The 18,349-nt window shown below is 35.3% G+C and overlaps 2 protein-coding genes across 3 annotated transcripts in view; one reads left to right on the plus strand and one right to left on the minus strand.

Annotated features, from left to right (window-relative positions):
- Nucleotides 1–459: 459 nt before the first annotated feature.
- On the minus strand, nucleotides 460–7,638 carry LOC132798389 (integrin beta-nu). 2 transcript variants are annotated; one of them, XM_060810234.1, is made up of 6 exons: nucleotides 7,445–7,638; nucleotides 7,278–7,357; nucleotides 7,019–7,208; nucleotides 3,794–4,544; nucleotides 2,964–3,159; nucleotides 461–1,905 (listed from the first exon to the last, which is right to left on the minus strand). In XM_060810234.1, exons 1-6 carry the CDS (start codon nucleotides 7,521–7,523, stop codon nucleotides 802–804), a joined length of 2,400 nt encoding a protein of 799 aa, XP_060666217.1. In that variant the 5' UTR covers nucleotides 7,524–7,638; the 3' UTR covers nucleotides 461–801. The 2 variants fall into 2 exon arrangements, with proteins under 2 accessions (XP_060666218.1, XP_060666217.1); XM_060810235.1 differs by lacking the exons at nucleotides 7,019–7,208; nucleotides 7,278–7,357 and having other exon boundaries at nucleotides 460–1,905.
- A 372-nt stretch (nucleotides 7,639–8,010) lies between these two features.
- LOC132786539 (uncharacterized PPE family protein PPE69) overlaps nucleotides 8,011–18,349 on the plus strand; it is a 95,041-nt gene continuing 84,702 nt past the window's right edge. Inside the window, exons 1-2 of the mRNA XM_060793090.1 lie at nucleotides 8,011–8,014; nucleotides 8,721–8,832. Coding sequence (XP_060649073.1) covers nucleotides 8,011–8,014; nucleotides 8,721–8,832 — 116 coding nt within the window. The remainder of the gene's footprint in view (nucleotides 8,015–8,720; nucleotides 8,833–18,349) is intronic.

Here is an 18,349-nt window from a genome sequence, read left to right on the forward strand (position 1 = left end):
TAAACAATTTTTTCCTTTAAAAGAATCTTTAGCAAATAAAGAAATAATTCAAAAAATTATCATATAAAAAATACATAACAAATAATGACTACTTAGGTTATATATATAAAAAATAATTTATAAATAAATTGAATTTAAAATTATACAAAACATTTACAAGAAAAAACACCATTCAATTTATATATCAATAAAAAAATATTTTCTTTTAAAATAATCTTTAAAATAAGTAAAGAATTATAAAAAATAAAATGTATAAAATATAATGACTGCTTATGAAAGTTAAACGTATAAAAAGTAATTTACATATAAAATGAATTTTAAATATACAAAAACATATTTTGTTAAAATAATTTTTTAGTAAATAATTTGAAAAAAAACAGTTATTATTCTGGGTATTAAAATAAAATACTTAAAAAATAATTTATGAATACATTTATTTTCAAAATTACTGATATTTTCTTTGAGAAAATCGTATGATTTGTTCAGCAAAATCGAATTTGTTTGCGATATATTTAGTGCCTATGTCAGACTAATTGTTTTATTGCATTTTGTGAAAATATTAATAGTTTAAGATGTTTTTTAATTTACATACTTATTATTTAGCAATTCATTTTCTGTTCAATTTAAAGTCTTATCTTTTATTAAAGGCACATTTAATACTATAAACAAATGTAGAAATGTAAGCTTATCGAACTTTAGATACATTTACAAAACAGTCTAAGCTAAATCTTTGTTTCATGTTCATCTTCTTTAGTGACTAAGACTAAGACTAGTTAATACAGCCAACTTATTTCTGTGCTCTCAGCTGGCAAAAGGATTCTCGTCGTGCTTCAAGCTCAATGCCTTTGGCACTTGATAGCGTCCGATGGGATCTCTATAGATGGGATTTTCGTGTCGAACACTATTCCGCTGCTCGTCGAGGAATCTCGCGTATTCCCGAGCATCTTTAGCGCGGACACAGCACCAGAAGAGCCAAATGATCGTCAGACCGAGGATCAGAGTGATCAGCGAAATGAAACCAAAGACAGCATAATAATTCGTTGGCTCACAATTGACAGCTTGAATGGCCAAATAATTGACATGCTCCACGACACGATACACAAAATAACTATCGCATTGAATGCCATGTTTGTTGACGATGCGAACCAAACACTTTTCATCCGTCTCGAGTTCCGGGACAAAGACGTAGGTGAAACCCTCGGGGGACTCGGCACTGGAGCACACTTCGGTCTCATTCTTGCAGCCATCCATGCCCTGTTTCTTTTCGATGAGACACGTCACACACGGTTCGTAGAACAGACACAATTTGTTGTCTTTCTCCGCATCGATCTCACAGAAGACGCCCAAGTACGGCTCTTGGCAATCGCAGGCGCCACATTCGCAGCTGCCGCGTCCCGAGCAGATTTCCCCCGTGGGTCCTTTGCACTCGTCCGTCGACACTTTGCAATTGCAGCGAGTCCCATTCCAGCCATCTTTGCACACACACTGACCGCAATAGCATTCGGCACGCTCCGGATCGCAATCCTGACACTCCAGGCACTCACAAAAGCTGCCCGTGTATCCTGGATCACAGCTACAGGTGCCGCATTCGCATTCGCCATGATTGGAGCACACCTGCTCCGACAACGTTTTTCCCAGCTTATCGAGGGGAATGCGACAAGTCTTGAGTAGAGCCTCATTGGTTGTCGCATTTGTCGGATCCGTCGGACAGTTACAGAATGTTCCCGTCCAGCCCTCGTCGCAGAAACACATGCCGCAGTTCAAGTAGCCATTGTCATCGCACTGAAACCTTCCGTATTCATCATCCGGTTGAGGTTCCTCCTCACAGGGACACGGTCTCTGCAACTCCACATTGATGTCGATATACTCGCTCAATGATGCCTCCTCCACGCGTATTTTGTGATTCTACGAAATGCATTAAGTGAATGAATTATTATAGAGTTGTTAATACAACGAAATAAAATGTATTATATATTATAGTATCACTTTTTTCCTAAGTAATATACAACAGGTAGGAAAGCTACAGTTGAGTGTGCTCGACTGTGAAATACCCGCTATCCATTTTGAATAAAAGCAAAATATTGCGGTATTATTCTCAAAATATACCAAAGCAATATTCCACAAAAAATACTAAAAATATAACAAATGTTATATTTGGTATATCGATATGGTATCCCATTAAAAATACACCATAGACTACACAATATACCAGATTGTCAGCCAAAGCATATAAGAACCCTAGAAGGTAGGTGTTTTTGTCCATACAAAAGAATTTCTTTAACAACTTTGACAATTTTTATCCGATCGCAACCAAATTTTCAAGAATCACAAAGACTATAGCTATTATTGTATATGCCCAAATTCCGCAAAATAAATATATGTAAAATATTTTATGAAAAAAAGTAAATATATGTATTCGAACAAATTCAGTTTATAGTTTTTTTATCTGAGTAATAAAAAAGAAATAAAAATATTGTTTTAGCTCTTCATACTGCAGAAACTTAAACTGTAAAAATAACAAAAAATTCTTTTAATTTCGATTCTTGAGAATAAGTTCTTGAAATACAATTTCAATCTGCAACTCAGATCATTAAATAAGCTTGGATCTTAAAACATTATAAATTAAAGATTTTCGTTGCATACTTTGCATTAAAATGTTCTATGTAAAATCTTAAAACTTACATATACTCTTAATATTATATTAATTATTGAATTGCTCTAAATTAAGAATACATTTTCTTAGTTAAAGGCAGACCAAACTGACAGTTTTATAGAGTTTGGATTTAATAACTTCGTTTTTCGGTTGTTCGTTTTAATTATTGTGTTAAGCATTTAATTTTCTATAACGTTTAATTTGCTTTAGTGTTCAGTTTTCGGCTCTTTCAGTTTTCGGTTCAATTTTATAACGTTTCAGTTTTGTTTCCTATTTTTTTATTCTTGTTTTTTTCACTTTGTAAACTCACCAGCTTTCCATCAGGCGGATAATCCTTAAGCGTTATGTTCACATAGAACTCGATTTCCTTGCCCATTTTCACATTGTTGCAATAGCTGCGTTCACGCAACGATGGAAATTGTCCAGCACAGTCTGTGAAGTACTTCATCTCTATAAAATCGGGACTATTGTCGCCAAACTGAGTGCGCTTAATAAAACTCGCGTAACTGTAGTGAAAGAATATAAATCAGATTAAATGATAAAAGCTAAATAAAGCTAAATAATTAATGCTATATAAATACAATATAAAATACAATTTCAACTTAAATATACTACCATTTGTATAATTATCTATGGAAAGATATTTTACAAAGTCAAATAAACAAAAATGTACGATAAAATAGGGGAAAAATATTAAATAGAAAGTGAATAATTGAAATACATAATTTGAAATAAAATAAAATTATTTAGAAATAAATTCACAATTGCATACGAATAGAGAATATAAAAGTTGTAATATTATCAATAATTTTAATGCAATATTTATCACAAGGACTTCTTTCTTTCAATATAAAGATATCAAGATAACAATCTCTTTATATATATTTTTTTCAATAGATTAAATAAAGGTCATTTCCTTTTTGAATTTCTCTTAATATTGACAAAGCTTTTTCTATTTTTAAGAATGAATAAGAGGAACTTTTTAAGGAAAAGTTTTAAATTGATATCGTATTATTTTAGCTTAAATTATGTTTAAGGAATAGTATTTAAATTGAGCTCTTATTATTTCAAATTATATGTGGGAAATACTCTTTAAATAAAGCTATATTATTTTACTGCTTTTCACTGCTTTCAACTCACCTCTTTTCGATCAGTTGCAAAATATTGGATGAATCTGCACTCAAGATCTCCACATTGCTGATCTCTTTAATGAGTCCGCTGAGCTCCTTGTAGGTGCCAAAGACGTGTTCGGTGACCGCAAAGATGACATTAATCTTGCGCCGCAACAGTTCCCGATAGATCTCCTCCAGCGAGGGATAATCATAGATCAAAGATCCCGTATACTCACCAGCTGCATTCAAATGACACTGACGATCATTGCGTTGGGAAATGCCCGCCAAGATGCCATCGCCTGCGAAGTGCATGAAGCCATCGGTGACGAGGATGACGACTTTACGTGCCTGTTGCTTCCAGCCAATCTCTTCAGGACAGACAATCACCTGCATCAGAGCATCGAGGCCACCCTCCAAATTGTCCAGATTCCCGGTAATCTTGCTGCCCGCCACAGCAGCTGTGAATGCTTTGACATCCTCGGTGAGCTGCAGGTGATGACGATAGCCATAGGTTGGCTCGCATATCTCGCGTTCGGCGGCACAGGGATTGTCTCGATGCTGGGACATTATCATGGGCATGGCGGGTTTGTCGGCGAAGGAGCCGAAGCCGAGGCGATAATTGTCGGTTAGATTGTGCAACGTTTGTGTCAGCTCCGCGCCCAACTTCTCCAGCGTATCCTTGTCATCGCGCATTGTCCAAGTGAGGTCCATCAGCACGTACAAGTCGAGTGGGTTGTTGCGTGCCGCCCGGTAACTCAGCTTGAGGCGTTGCGTGTTGCCTGACGAGTGGCGAGTGCGCAAAAGGAAAAAAATGAAAACAAAAACAAAAAGGGGTTTACTGCTGCTGTAAAGCCAAGGGTTAACTGCTCCCCACTCCTCATTTACGAGCTGTTTTATAGACTGTTATACTCGTTCGCGTATTGGCAAAAAAAAAAAAAGAATGAAATTAAAGTGCAGTAGTTAATACCGCAAGACTAAGAGATGCCCTAAGAAATAGTAAAAAGATCGAGTTCGAAAATATTTTAATCAAAAGATGTGGCGAATCCTTCCTGGATTTAAACTTCTAGGTTTAAATATGAATAGTAGTGAGTAAAAGTAAAAAAAAGTGTACCGATAAATAAAAATATATCCAAGTCGATTACTAAATATAGAAAGAAAAGTGATATAATAAATATATTGATTAATATTTAATCTATATTTGGTATTTCTGTTCAGTGTTCAATTAAATTTATTTGCATTCCTAAATTAGGAATATGTTCTCTGAATTAGGAATATATTTCAAAAATGTCCGCTCTATAATTCATTTAATTTACTTTACAGCTTAAATTATGATATTGTTTCGTCTTGATTCTGAATTTGTTCTTGAATTAAAAACATTTGCTTTCTGTGTATATTTAAGTGATACACCTCTAAATTTGTTTTGCTCCCGTCTATCTAATTACAAAATTTCAAATGTCTAGCTTTTCAATTACCTTCGTTAAACACTTTCAAACACTCGGACAGACGGGCAGACGGATGGTGAAAGTAGTTCACGCATCAGCATACCCCAACAGTCCTCATTTAGCACCGTTTACAGGGTGTTAAAAGTGGCAGCAGTAGTTAAGCATTGTCTGCTCTAGATACATTACATTCCATGGCATCCAAAGGCCATCGTGCAACCCCTTCATTACCACTTTGGACTTCGACTTGTTCGCACCCATTTTAAATGTTTGCCTTCATTTAATCCCTCATCATTTCCCTGCAATTTCCCATACCCAACTACCGTTGCTCGTCATCGCATAATTGCAACTCGCTTTGCCCCCTTTTCGAATTCGCTTTAATGGACATCAATGCAATGATCTCTCTCCCTCTTTCTCCCTCTCTCTCTCTCTCTCTTTCTCTCTCCATATATTTAGCTGGGATGAGTCTCTTTAATGGCTCCCAATTTGACAATAAACTTTCGAGCCTTATCTTTACCTTTAGCTCACTTTTCTTTCATTCACTGACCTGACCAAACTAATGATGCGCTGCAAAACAATTGCAACTTTCTTGGGAGTCGTTTTTTCAGTCGTTTTTTGTCCATATTTATGGACATAATATCTGGCAATTAATTTAAATTATCATGTCGGTTTATTCCTTATGATTTAAACTTTCGGAACAATAGTTTTCATTTTAAGTTCGTGTTATTTTAAGCTTTTACTTTTCCAGCAAAAAAAAAAACGTTTAAAAATATATAATTATATACAAAATTATATTATTCATATCAATTCCACATAATATAACGTGCCTTGAAATTTTCTGATTGAATCAAAATAAAGTAAATATGACGAATGCTTTTTAAATTCCATATTTTAATACAAAACGAATCTAAAAGAATTGTGGAAACATATAAATTAATACTACTCATTACTCTGAGATTTTTAAAAAACCTATAAAAAGTAATTACTAAAACGGAAAAAAGTTGTATTTTCTTCTATATAATTATAAGATTTAAGATTGGCCCAAAAAAAACCTTACACATTTTACACAAATTATAAAAAACTTCCCAGGAAATTGTATAGTAGCCTGATAAAAAAAAAGGTTGCTTTGTCCTATATCTGCTGCACAATTGATAAGTGATATCGGAAAATATTTACCTACTTTCTGAGTGGATTTAATTTGCTGTTTGTTTAGTAAATGTAATGCCCAATATTTGCTTTCGCTAAAGCAACACCTCATAAACGTCAACTGTCTTCCTGTATCTTTATCTCCTTTAAAAGAGAATGTTTATCTTCCAGATAAATTCGCTACCTAAGCTCAACTAATTGGTATATTAGGTCCATCTACGATAATCAAGTTGAGTTCAATGAACGCTTCGGATTCCCACGCCTTAGCAATATGTATATATGTCTGTAGTATAACTAACAAAACCATAGTGATATGGAGACTGGGAATGAGACATACTAATTGCAGATAAGCGACGCATACATGCAAGCACACTTTTACACACACACACACATAGATGCCAACACGTTCTCATACCCAAAACAAACTGTAGAAAATGGTGTGTGACAAATCAGCAAAGCAAACAAAACGTTGACACAATTTTCCACAGTCCAAAAATGCCGATTGGGGTGGTTGTGGTTGTAGTAGTAAGTATGTAAGCATGTATGTGTGTAGTTGTCTAGGTAATACTTCTTACATATGTTTCTACACAAACCAAACACATGTACAAAACCGAAATGTAAGAGAGAGAGAGAGAGAGCACACGATAAGCATGGATAAGATAACGCACCTTTGACCAATTTGAGAAACACAAGCTGCGGCTTCACTTGCACGGCCTGCTCGTCTGTGGTCTCATAGTCCTTAAGCGGCCGCTCTATCAACACCTCCTGCTTCGGGAGATTCTCATAGATGTTCTCTTCGCTGCAGTTGAAGCGCAGCAAAGTCGCTCTCGAAAGACACCGTGAGCGCACCTGATATGTCTGCCAAAGAGAGCGATCGAAGCATTAGAAAGGATGAAGAGAGGGAATGCAATACACTTATGTTCCTACCTTGTCTGTGCACCAGGCACAGTCGAGATGAGTGTTAAGGCAGCGATCACAGCTGTCTATTGAGTGCATGCATTGCTCATCTGCGGTCAGAATTGGTCAGAGAGCGAGAGTCATAAAGAGAGAGTTACTATTATGCTCTTGGATTATATAACAACAATGCTACTCACCAATTGTGATTGCTGCAGCTAATACCAGGCTTGAGAGTATTAAGCATAGCGAAACAAACGATACGCTAAATGACGGCATCTTTCTGTTGTTCTTTTCTCCCTTTCGCACCCACTGCGTTGTTAATTGTGCAGTTTTTGTTTTGTTTCCTCCAATTATTGCGACTCCACACGTAGAACTTGCCCGTAACAAAACCAAATAGCAACTAATCACATTTTGTCACATACACAAAAGTTTTCTCATTTGTTAATAATTTTTATGCGCGAGTATGTGTGTATTTGCCTTATCTTATCGTAACGTTTTATATTAATACATATATGTACGATAGTTTGAGGCATAACAAAATGTGCCGGTTCAATTGTTTCCGACAACAAAGTCCCCAGTTCATAATTACACCTTATCAACATTTCTCATTTTCAATCGCATTATAGCCACACAAATTGTTTAAATTGTTGTCCGTTATATTCCATAACAAGCAGCTTTTGTCTGTTAGCGTAAATAAAAATACCATTGTAAATACATGTTACAGTTATTCTTACTCGTAGCCTGTAACTGGAATTATAATAAAATGTGTATAATAAGAAATCAGTATTATAAAACTAATTTGAGGCATATTTCATTCAAAGCTTATTTAAAAGAAAAGCGAGACACTCAAATTGGCAGCTGCGAGCAACCATGCACGTTTAGTATATTCTCTTTTAAAAATACTAAGGTAAGCAGTGTATGGTCCCACATTTTGAGAGCAAGCCAATGTTAAGTTAACAGCCGCTCAGATAGAGAGCGAACAGAGCCGCTGATATGTTAAGCGAGCCAAAAAAGGCTAAATTAAATGTGTTAATATTAAATCAATTTATTTACAAATCAAACAATTACAAAATATTTTCTATTTAAAGAATTTTTTTATTGCTAGCTAGAAATGCTATTAATGTATTTCGAATATGCTATTAATAATAATGCATTTAAGTTGAATTTTACGGCTAGACTGTTAAGGCTAACGCTGCTGCAGCATGCTGTAAAGTGCACTTGTCCATTTTGAGTATAACATTGTGCATAACATTTAATTAACAGTCTGAATTTGACGGCGACTTTGAACGGTTGTGTGCGCGCGTGTACCGGCCGCTTTATTGAAATTTTGTTGTGTTTTTGCGGAAAATCGAATAAAAAAAATTTCAAATGTTTATCAAATGAGCGTCGTGTATTCGTTTGCAACAATTACTCCTTAAGAGTCTAGTGTGCATAGTGTGTGTGTGTGCAAGTGTTCAAAATTTCAATCGTAAGCTGTAAATCACGGTGAGTGTGAGCAAGAAGAAGAGAGTGTTGCAATCAAAAAAAGGAAAATAAAAAATTACGCGGCGACTGGCGACGGTCAAAAAAAAGAAATAAATAAAAGGTGAAAAAAGGCATTAATAAAAGAATGGAAAATTGAGAAGTAGCAGTGTGCAATAATAATAACAAATTACAAAAATATATATGTACAAAAAATAATAATCAAAAAGGAGGTGAAAACACGGCGCAGTGGAAAAGGAATTTTTTTTTGTGTACTACACAGCGAGCAAAGTTGTTGCCGCCGACGCCGACGTCGCTGTCGTTGCTGAGCCGCTGCCTTCTCTTGTTGTTGTTACTACTTGCTGAGACTTGCTTTGCGCTGCTGCTGAGACGTCGGCATTGCTTTGTTTATTGTTGTAGGAGAAGAGTGTGTGCTTGTGTGTGTGTATTGTGAGTTGAGTAAAAAAAGAAAAGAAAAGTAAATTGCCCATTTTCCATTTTCCCATTTGGTGTGGCTAAATTGCAAAAAGTGAAAAGTTTAATTTACTAAATAAGCGGCTGGCATCGTAGTATCACAGTCACCCACATACACACAAACACACATGCTAGCACTAACACTAATACACTGATAGACAGACGTACGCACGCACAAAATAAGAAGGAAAAGAAGAAGACGGAGGCGGCAAAGTGTTATTCCTGTTGTGTGGCATTGTTGTTGTTGTTGTCTGTGTCTATTTTTTGCAATTTCTGCCTGCACACGCTCATTCGTGTTGGATTATTGGATTATACTCCGCCAGCAGCAGTCGCAGCAGCAGCGCAGCGTCGACGCGCCGCCAATAACGGCACACACAAATAGAACAGTGAGAGACAGACGAAGGCGTCAACGGCAACAGCAACAGCGACGGCGACGTCGACGCGTCGGATTATTGTCCTTGCTAAGGAACGTGCTTTTAACGTCAACGTCGCATTTCGTCTGTGAGACAGCAACTGATGTTGCTCTCTCTCTCCCTCTCCCACCCACCATCGATTAGACGTGCCGTGTGCGAAAGAGACAGACGATAGACAAAACGTCGTGGAACAAAAGAGGTAAGTGAAAAGTTTAACACACAAAAATATTTTTGTTGTAATTACCTTTGCAAATTGGCCATGCCTTGTTTTTCCTCGTGGATTTTCCCAGGGTTTTTCCCCTGACTTGCAGTATTTTATGCATTTGGGCGAATTGGAAAATTAAATACGTGCCATTGTCCAGTTTAATGTAGATTAATCTTAAAATGTACTTTCTAAAGTCGCCAGATACATTGAGGCAATAAATTAGGATGAATCGAATTTGGCAGTCTTAAAAAAGTCAGTGAGAAGTGAGATTTAGCTAGCCAAGAGGATAAAAAAATTACTTGAGATGCTAAAAATGTGAAAAATGCTCATTCAAGTATCAAATACAAATAAATTATTTAGAATAGTCAAACTCGATTTTTATTCTCTCTTTTGTACTGATTGAAATTGGCAATACTCATTTTATGGTGTTAGTTTCATAATAAAAAAAAATTGTCGAGAACAATAAATATAATAACAATATAATGAGGAATCATCAACATTTTATGAATTGAATTTGAACCTTTTTTTTGATGTGTTTGGTTTCATATTAGTAAAAAGTTGAGTTTTTTTTATGAATTTGATAAATTTTATTGTGAATCATTTAGTTCTAAATACTACAAATATTGATTAAATAATTGTTTTGTTATTCAAGACCTATGTATACTTAGGATGGTTATATCTACAAGTCATAAATATTTTAATAAATGTTCTTTATTTAATCTTGAAATGTTTAATTTCTTTAGTTGTAGTTGTGTTATTTAGAAGGCATTTAATTATAGATAGAAGTTATGTTAGATTCTTATTGAAAATATCAAATACGTTGGATATACATACTCGATAAATAAAGGTTGACTATTCAATTCTGAATGTATATAAAATTGGCAAAGTTAGTTCCATGTTAAAAAATTAACTGATGATGAATAGCTTGAATATTTATCCAAATTTTTTTGATTATTTGTAGAATATCTGTTTATAATTTCAATATAAATCAATTGATGCAGTAGAAATTAGTTCTTCACAATTTGGTTTTCATTAATTTGCCTTAAACAGTTAACAATTTTAAGTTTCTAACGTTAATAAATCAAAACATTTTGTTCTTTGTGGTTGTGTGTGGAAATATCTCAATTTAAATTGCGTTTTGCGCAGTTGAATATGAGATTTTGATTTTGATGTCGACACTTGTGATCGATGCTTATTAGTCGAGCTTAACGAGTTTTTGTGTCTGCGTCTGTGTTGCAATTGTGTGCATAATTTCAGTTGACTTTTCCGGGGAATTTCCTTCCTCCCCTTCATACTCACTGACTGACTCTCTGACTGACTGACAATTTATTCTAATGTTCGTTTGGAGCCCCCAATGCTATAGCCGAGCCGATTCCGATTTTTATCGGTTGCACATAAATTTTTGGTGTGTGCTCCGCTCTGCGTTAAATTTTCTGTGGCAACTTTGGTGATTTATTGCCTGTCGATTGTCGTCGTCGTCGTCGTCGACGTCGTCGGGACCCGGAGCAGAGATTCCAGCCAAATAGGCTGAAAGCAGTGATATAGGAGAGGGGGGGAGTGGGGAGGAGGTGCAGAGGACAGACTAATGTACGCGTTGCGTCGTCGTCGTCGTTGTCCGTCGCACAGATGCCGCGGATTAGATAAAAACGACGACGGCGCTCTCAATTTATGCGTGTTGCGCCCAGTTGCCAATTGGCAATTGCAGCACGCCTCCCTCTGACTCCCCCCCTTCCACCCTCTCCCCTCTCAAAGGGGGGGAGAAACTGAAACTTGTCGCGCCCACTAAATCTGCACCATCCATGTTCGGTTTTCGCAGGCTTCAGTCTATCATTTGAAATCATGTTCGGGCGATAAGAAATTATACTGACTTGGCCATAATTTACGTGATTTGCATGGCTTAAAAAGCAAAGCAATAGAAAAACTGAAACCGAGAGAAAAAACTGAAAAGCAGAACTGGCCATGTCCAGTTTTTCCGTCGCTTTTCTTGCACCTCTCTCCGATGAGGCAACAACAACGATTTTTGACATTTATTGTTTTTAATAGTGGGGCTGGATACATTTTTATGACAACAACACTCTCCGCCTACCAAAACGATAAAAATCTTTATGCCGCCCCCCTTTCGTCTTTGTCGAGTAGAGATCGAAGAGTTGATTTGATGTCTGCTAAAAAGGTAAATACTACAAGGCACAAAATCCACTTTGAAATTAGCCAAAGCCCCGTCGTCGTCATAAAGTGAAAAGTGTCATAAAAATTAGTCAAGAAATCACGCTGCCTTTTTTCCCCCCTTTGTTTTTTTCTTCTTCTGTTTTTTTGTTTTTTGGCTGTTTGTTCTGACACATTTGTATGCTAATGTTGCGGTTAACTGAGGAGGTGCAGCGACGCTTCCGGCAACAGCAACAGCAACAGCGACGGCGGCTAAGCGCTTAGAACTCAACTCAACTCAACTCGACTCGACTGAAATCAAGTTAAGTCAACTCGTCTCCAAGCTCGATGGGGATCTATCACTTTGATGAGGGTCACCTACTGTGTATAAGAAGAGTTGTATTTAGTGTTTCCTAAGCAGGAGTCACATCCAAAGGTCGTTGGCATTCTAGAGGATTATACACAGCATATTTACATTTTTCTCTCTCTCTTTTATATTTAGCCACGTTTTGTTGATAAAGGACTTAAAGTAGTAGGGATTAGTTGGGTATCATAAATTGATATAAACATATTGTAGTGGAAAAACTAAAAAACGTGTGGAATGCCCATTAAGATATCAACACGAATTTGATTTTAATAAGGGCTTACAACTCGATGAAGATTGAATTTTATTATATTGAACCTTTTTCCAAACTAATCTATATTTGAGAACTATTCGTTTGCATTAAAGAATCGTGTAGACATTTTGATCGATATTAAGGCAGGCTAAGAATTTTTAATTTCGTTGTGAAACCGACAACTAAACTTGCTTAAGACGAACATAACTTTTAGTAGTTAAAAGTTGAATGAGAATTTTTATTAAAGAATGTTTTTGTAATAGTTTTTACATGGCCAGCTTTTTATTGTAATCAAATTGTTTGTTAGGCAAATTTAGTAGCTTTATTTTCTTGACTAAAAATTATGTGAAAATGTTCAATTAATATTTTTTAGATTGGTTTTTTTTTATATTCGTATTTTGCTTTAGACTGATTTTACTTTACTTTAGAAAGAGTTAACATTTGATTACGTTACCTACATTTTTGTAGAATTATTTTCGACACCGATTTTATTTCACTTAACAAGAGTTTTAGTAGTAGTTTTAGTATTTTTCACAGTATATTTTCATAGTATATTTTTATATTCGCATTTCACTTTGGCCTGAATACTTTTCTTTGAAATATCATGACCATTTTAACAAAGATTTTACTTCTCTTTAAAATAATTATCATTTAATTACTTTACCTACATTAGTGTGTATTTATTTATTACTCCGATTTTATTTAAATTAAATATAATTGTAATTTTAAATGCCATAAATTAAATTTAGCTGTTATTCAATGAATTATTTGACTCTTAATAACAAAATTACAACTGCAAATGCTTAAAGAACTCATTTTTTCAATTTAAAACATTTCTGTTTACAATACTTTCTTCTGATTGCCCCTTGAACTCAGCTGCAAGTGCAGCACAGCATTTAGCTATAAATAGTGTTTAGAACGCTTATCGACTTCCTGTCTAATGTCGAGCATATCTCAACCTAAACAAACAATGACCTCCGACCCCGATGTTGTAAGGGATTGCTTTCACTTTCACTCTATGCTGACTTATCGGCAATCGGCTGGGCTAATAACAAAGATATCAGCAGGAATAGAATAGTCGAAGGAGGAGGGAAGGGGGGAAAGCAACCTTGAACTCAAGGCACGGCTCATTTCCGGCAACTTGTGATGTGACTCAATGCAAGAAAAAGAAGAGACAAAGAAGCTGAGGAAGCAAACAAAACTAAGAAATCCACAATGCCGCAAAGTCAATAAATACGCCAAAAATTATCACTTGCTCATTAGCACACACACACACACAAAACTAAATCCAAACAAAGCAAAAAACGAGAAAAAAAAACGAAAAAATACAAAAAGAAAAAAGAAATGAAAGAAAGTCGAACAATTTCATTCAGCGCTCTGACGGACACTTAATGTCCTCCCTCTAGCTACCTGAACACCGCACAGTTCTCACTCAATTTCTCCCTCTCTCTCTCTCTCTCACTCTCTCTCTCCGTCCCTGGTTTGTCCCTCGCACATTTCCCAGCAATTATGCGCTGGCCAAACAAAAGTCATTAAATTGCGGAAATCGGGTCAGCGACAAACGACAAAACCGAACGCAAACTCAAAGAGCTGACCATAGACAAAAAAAAAAAACACACACACACACAGAGATACAAAAAATAACAGTAGAAGAAAGAGAAGCATAAACTAAACTGTAACTGAAAATTAAGCAGCCAAAAATTACAACTAAATTGTGAATTTATTTACATTTAATTGCGTCTAAATTACAAAACAAAGCGTCGAGCTCTTCCCCCCTCTTCTCCTTGAGAGATAGAAATTGGACTATAATGTTTGTCCTCTTCACAAATCGCTGACTCTCCCTCTCCCTTCAACGTTTCTTCCTCTTCTTCGCACTTACGCTGAGTCGCGTTGGCGGCTTTCGTTTTGATAATGATGATGATGATGATGCGCCGCTGTCTTTTTGCCCTTCCCTATTTTTCTTTCTTTAGTTTCGAGCTCAAAATGGTAATGATAATGAGAATGAGAATGCTGATGATGATATGACTCATTAACCTCAACGCATGACCCAGGCAAATTAGAACTGTGTGTGCACAAGTAGAAGAAAAACACTCGTAGCCAACTTGAAGTCTTTTGTTCACACTGTGCAGCAAACTGAGTCTTTTTTTGTACTCGGGGCAAACAAACGGTCAAAGAACGCTGCTTGAAAATGTAGTTTGAGTTTTCTATGCTCTTTATATGATATTAAAGAATGCATTCTGAAAGACATCCATTCCAAAATAAATAAATTATTATACTTATTTCATTCTTAAATACAATTACAGCTTTTATTTTTAAATTTGTTCCATATATCCCAAATTTTCGATAGATTTTTGTTATCTGACATTTTGCATCTTGAGATTATTCACCATTTAAACATATTTTCCCTCGAAAGTTATTTCGTTCTATACTTTCTTATATTGTTGGTATTTAAATTTAACAGAATATTTCTTATATAGTTGATATTTAGTATTAGTAGTATATTTCTCTGTTCTGTTTAAATATAACAGTGCAAATTTGCATCTCCTTTTAACTGAAGAAGAATGGAAAATCTTTGAATTTGGTGAATCTTGATAAATTTTTACTTTATGGATATTTCGCTCTTTAAAAGTTAAGCATTCAAGTATCAATCTATTATAATAGATTTATTACATTTATTTATTATCTTGCTTATCTTTCAGAAAACTATATTAATTCAGTATATTATATATTTAAACATATTTCAAATATAAAGTTTCGAGTCTTGAACCTTTTTTTTTTTTAAAAGATATTTTCCTATAACATTTTTTTCCACATTTGTTTGATATTTAAAAATGAATTTAAGAAAGTATGCAACATTTAATTTAAAAATGTTTGGACTTCATAAACCTTCACTAAATAGTTATTTCCCTCTTCAAAATTGAAATATTCTAGCCTTATGCATTTTTTATCTCTCCTCAATTGCTTTGCAAAGACCTTCACAATAAAAAACTGACCATTAACCCATGCCACATATTAATAATAACGCCATAAATCCCCAGCAATTATTTGTAATTTGCATAAATTATTGAGCTTAATTGTCAGCGTGAACTTGAATTGAAGTTCATGAGTGTGTTGCATAGTGTAAATTTCTCAAGCGCATACTATATGAAAGATACATACATGTGTGTGTGTGTGTGTGTGTGTGTTTGTGACTTTGTGCGGAGTATCTTTGAGGCCGTGTTTTATTGCTGTTTTGTTTGCTTGTTGATGTTGACTTTTTTCTTTCCCCTCCCTCCGCCTGTTTCATTTTGTAGAATTTTCGCTGAGTCAGCGGCATTTGCGGTTTGGTTCGGCGGCGTTAGAAGTGATAGGGATTCATCCATCCATCTATCCAGCCATGCACAGCACTTAGCTGACATATTTGCTGCACATAAAAATTTCTTTGTCAAACTTAATGGACTAGATAAAGTTAGTTTGAAGTTTCAGAAACTGAAACTGAGTCAAATACTTCTCGAAAATGCTTTGTGGCATGCGCTTAGCATTTAAATGAGTCGGAAAATGAAGAAATAGAGAGAGATAGAGAGAGAGAGAAGGCAAAGCAATAATGTTGATGATTCAATTGACTTGCCAATATTATTATTATTGTTGCTGTTGCTATTGCTGTTGCCTCTTTCGCAATGATGATGAGTCGACTCTGGTTGCAAGTATTTGGTTACTTTGGCAGCGGCATGTCTCTTTTATATAGAAATTTCATTGCAATTTGAACTGTTTTGTGTGGCAGATTGGGAACAGAACACACCTTGAAACATTTTGTCGTGCTTTGTGGGGCTTTTGTCATGTTACTTGCATTTTTTTGTCTTCTTTTCTTTGCTTGCGAATGAAGCGAATAAGAGGCGGGCTCTGTAATCTGAGGCGTCTCCGTTTCCCACGTTTTGTGGTCGTCGCCATATTTACGATGCAGCAATCAAGTGAAGAGCGAGAGAGAGAGGAGGGGAGCGGAGTTTATTTGCAACTTTTATCAGCTGCATTGTGCAATTTACTGAAATCGACTCCGGCATCGCTTGTGCCCAATTAACAGGCTTTTGTATGCGAACCAAGGAATCAAGCGACCAACTGCGTTGCGTTGAATGGATTGCATCTGTTTAACTCTCAAGTAGCCTCAATTCCCTTCTCTCCGCGTTCACTCTGGGGGCCAAATTTCATGAAATTTCAACTGTTTACTGTAAAGTATCTTAAACGGTTCAGCTTTAAGATGTCTTGCCACAGCTTGCCACAGCTGCCACTGCAACTGCAACGTCAGCGGTGGCATCTTTGGCTTATTTATGCTACGATTTGTTATTGTTCATTTCTTGTTTACACTGCAAAACATAAACTAAACAAGCGCCGCTCGCTGCTGGAGACAACAAACATCGAAAGGGAAAATTCAAAGAAATAACAATTCAATCATCGATTAGACAACGCGACACAACAGCGACGATGATTGGCAAATGACTTGAGCAAGTTGAGACTTGAGTATTTTCTACTTTAAGCTGTGTAGTTTTCCGATGCAATTTTAAACCGATCAACAGCTCATTTTTCACGGTCAACACAAAAACTATTCAACTGAAAACACACATTTGAATAGATATTTTGTTGTCTCCATAAATAAATGAGTAAGAAAGCTACATTCGAGTGTGCTCGACTGTAAGATACTCGCTAGACATTTTTAATCAAAGCAAAACATTGAGGTATTATACATAAAATATACAAAATTAATATACTGCAAAAATACTAAAATATACTGAAAGCTATATTTGGCATATTGGTATAATACTACATAAGAGCCAAACAATGCATTATTTTTCTTAAATTACGGCAAATTAATATACCACAAAAATACTAAAATATACCGAAGGCTATATTTGGTATATTGGTATAGTACGAGCCAAACAAAGCGATATTCTTTTTAAATTTCGTCAAATTAATATACCAAAAAATACTAAAATATACCGAAAGCTATATTTGAACTGCATAACAGCAAAACTATGTGGTATTATTTTTAAAATATACTACACTATACATAAAGACACTAAAATATACTAAATGTTATATTTGGTATATTGATACAGTGCTACGGTTAAAATATACTATAGAGTACTCAAATATTCCAGATTGACAGACAAAGCAACTAAGATAGTAGGCGTTTTCCTAAATAATTTCTTGAATTTTTATCTTATCGCATCCAATTGCAGGCACAAAGTTATAATACCTTTCTATCCTAAGGTTATTGGGTATATAAAAACGAAATCGATTCAAACAATTTTAGAATTTTGCCTGCTGAGTAAACATATAAATCAATTGACAGGTTTATTTTGGAAGCACAAAGGTTTTCATCTGGAAAATTATCGCGTATCTAGCTGGTTAAGCACAGCACAGACTTTGTTGTTTGGCGCATTAAACATGCATATTAAAGGTAAATACTTTTTCATATGAGGAAAACGGAAAAAAAAAACGAAAAACGTTAACAGTTGCTGCAGCTTTTCCATTTCCCACTTTTGGCAGCACATAAATAATGCGCTTTAATTACTGCGGCTTTGCAAGACGGACAGAGACGTGCATAAAATGAAATACATAATGATGTAAGAATGTTGTCGACTAGTAAATACCCTTAATACATTATAAGAAGCTTTTCTCTAACGAGGGTATCCTTGCAGTCTTTGGCGCACAACTTATGGCAGCATTAACTTGAAATGTGCAAGTAAATCGTGTTGAAAAGAACTTAACATTTGCATTATGACCCTCTGGGCGATTAATATTTAATTGCTGCAGCCT

The sequence above is a fragment of the Drosophila nasuta genome, chromosome 2L (assembly GCF_023558535.2).
Source record: "Drosophila nasuta strain 15112-1781.00 chromosome 2L, ASM2355853v1, whole genome shotgun sequence".
Lineage (NCBI taxonomy): Eukaryota > Metazoa > Arthropoda > Insecta > Diptera > Drosophilidae > Drosophila > Drosophila nasuta.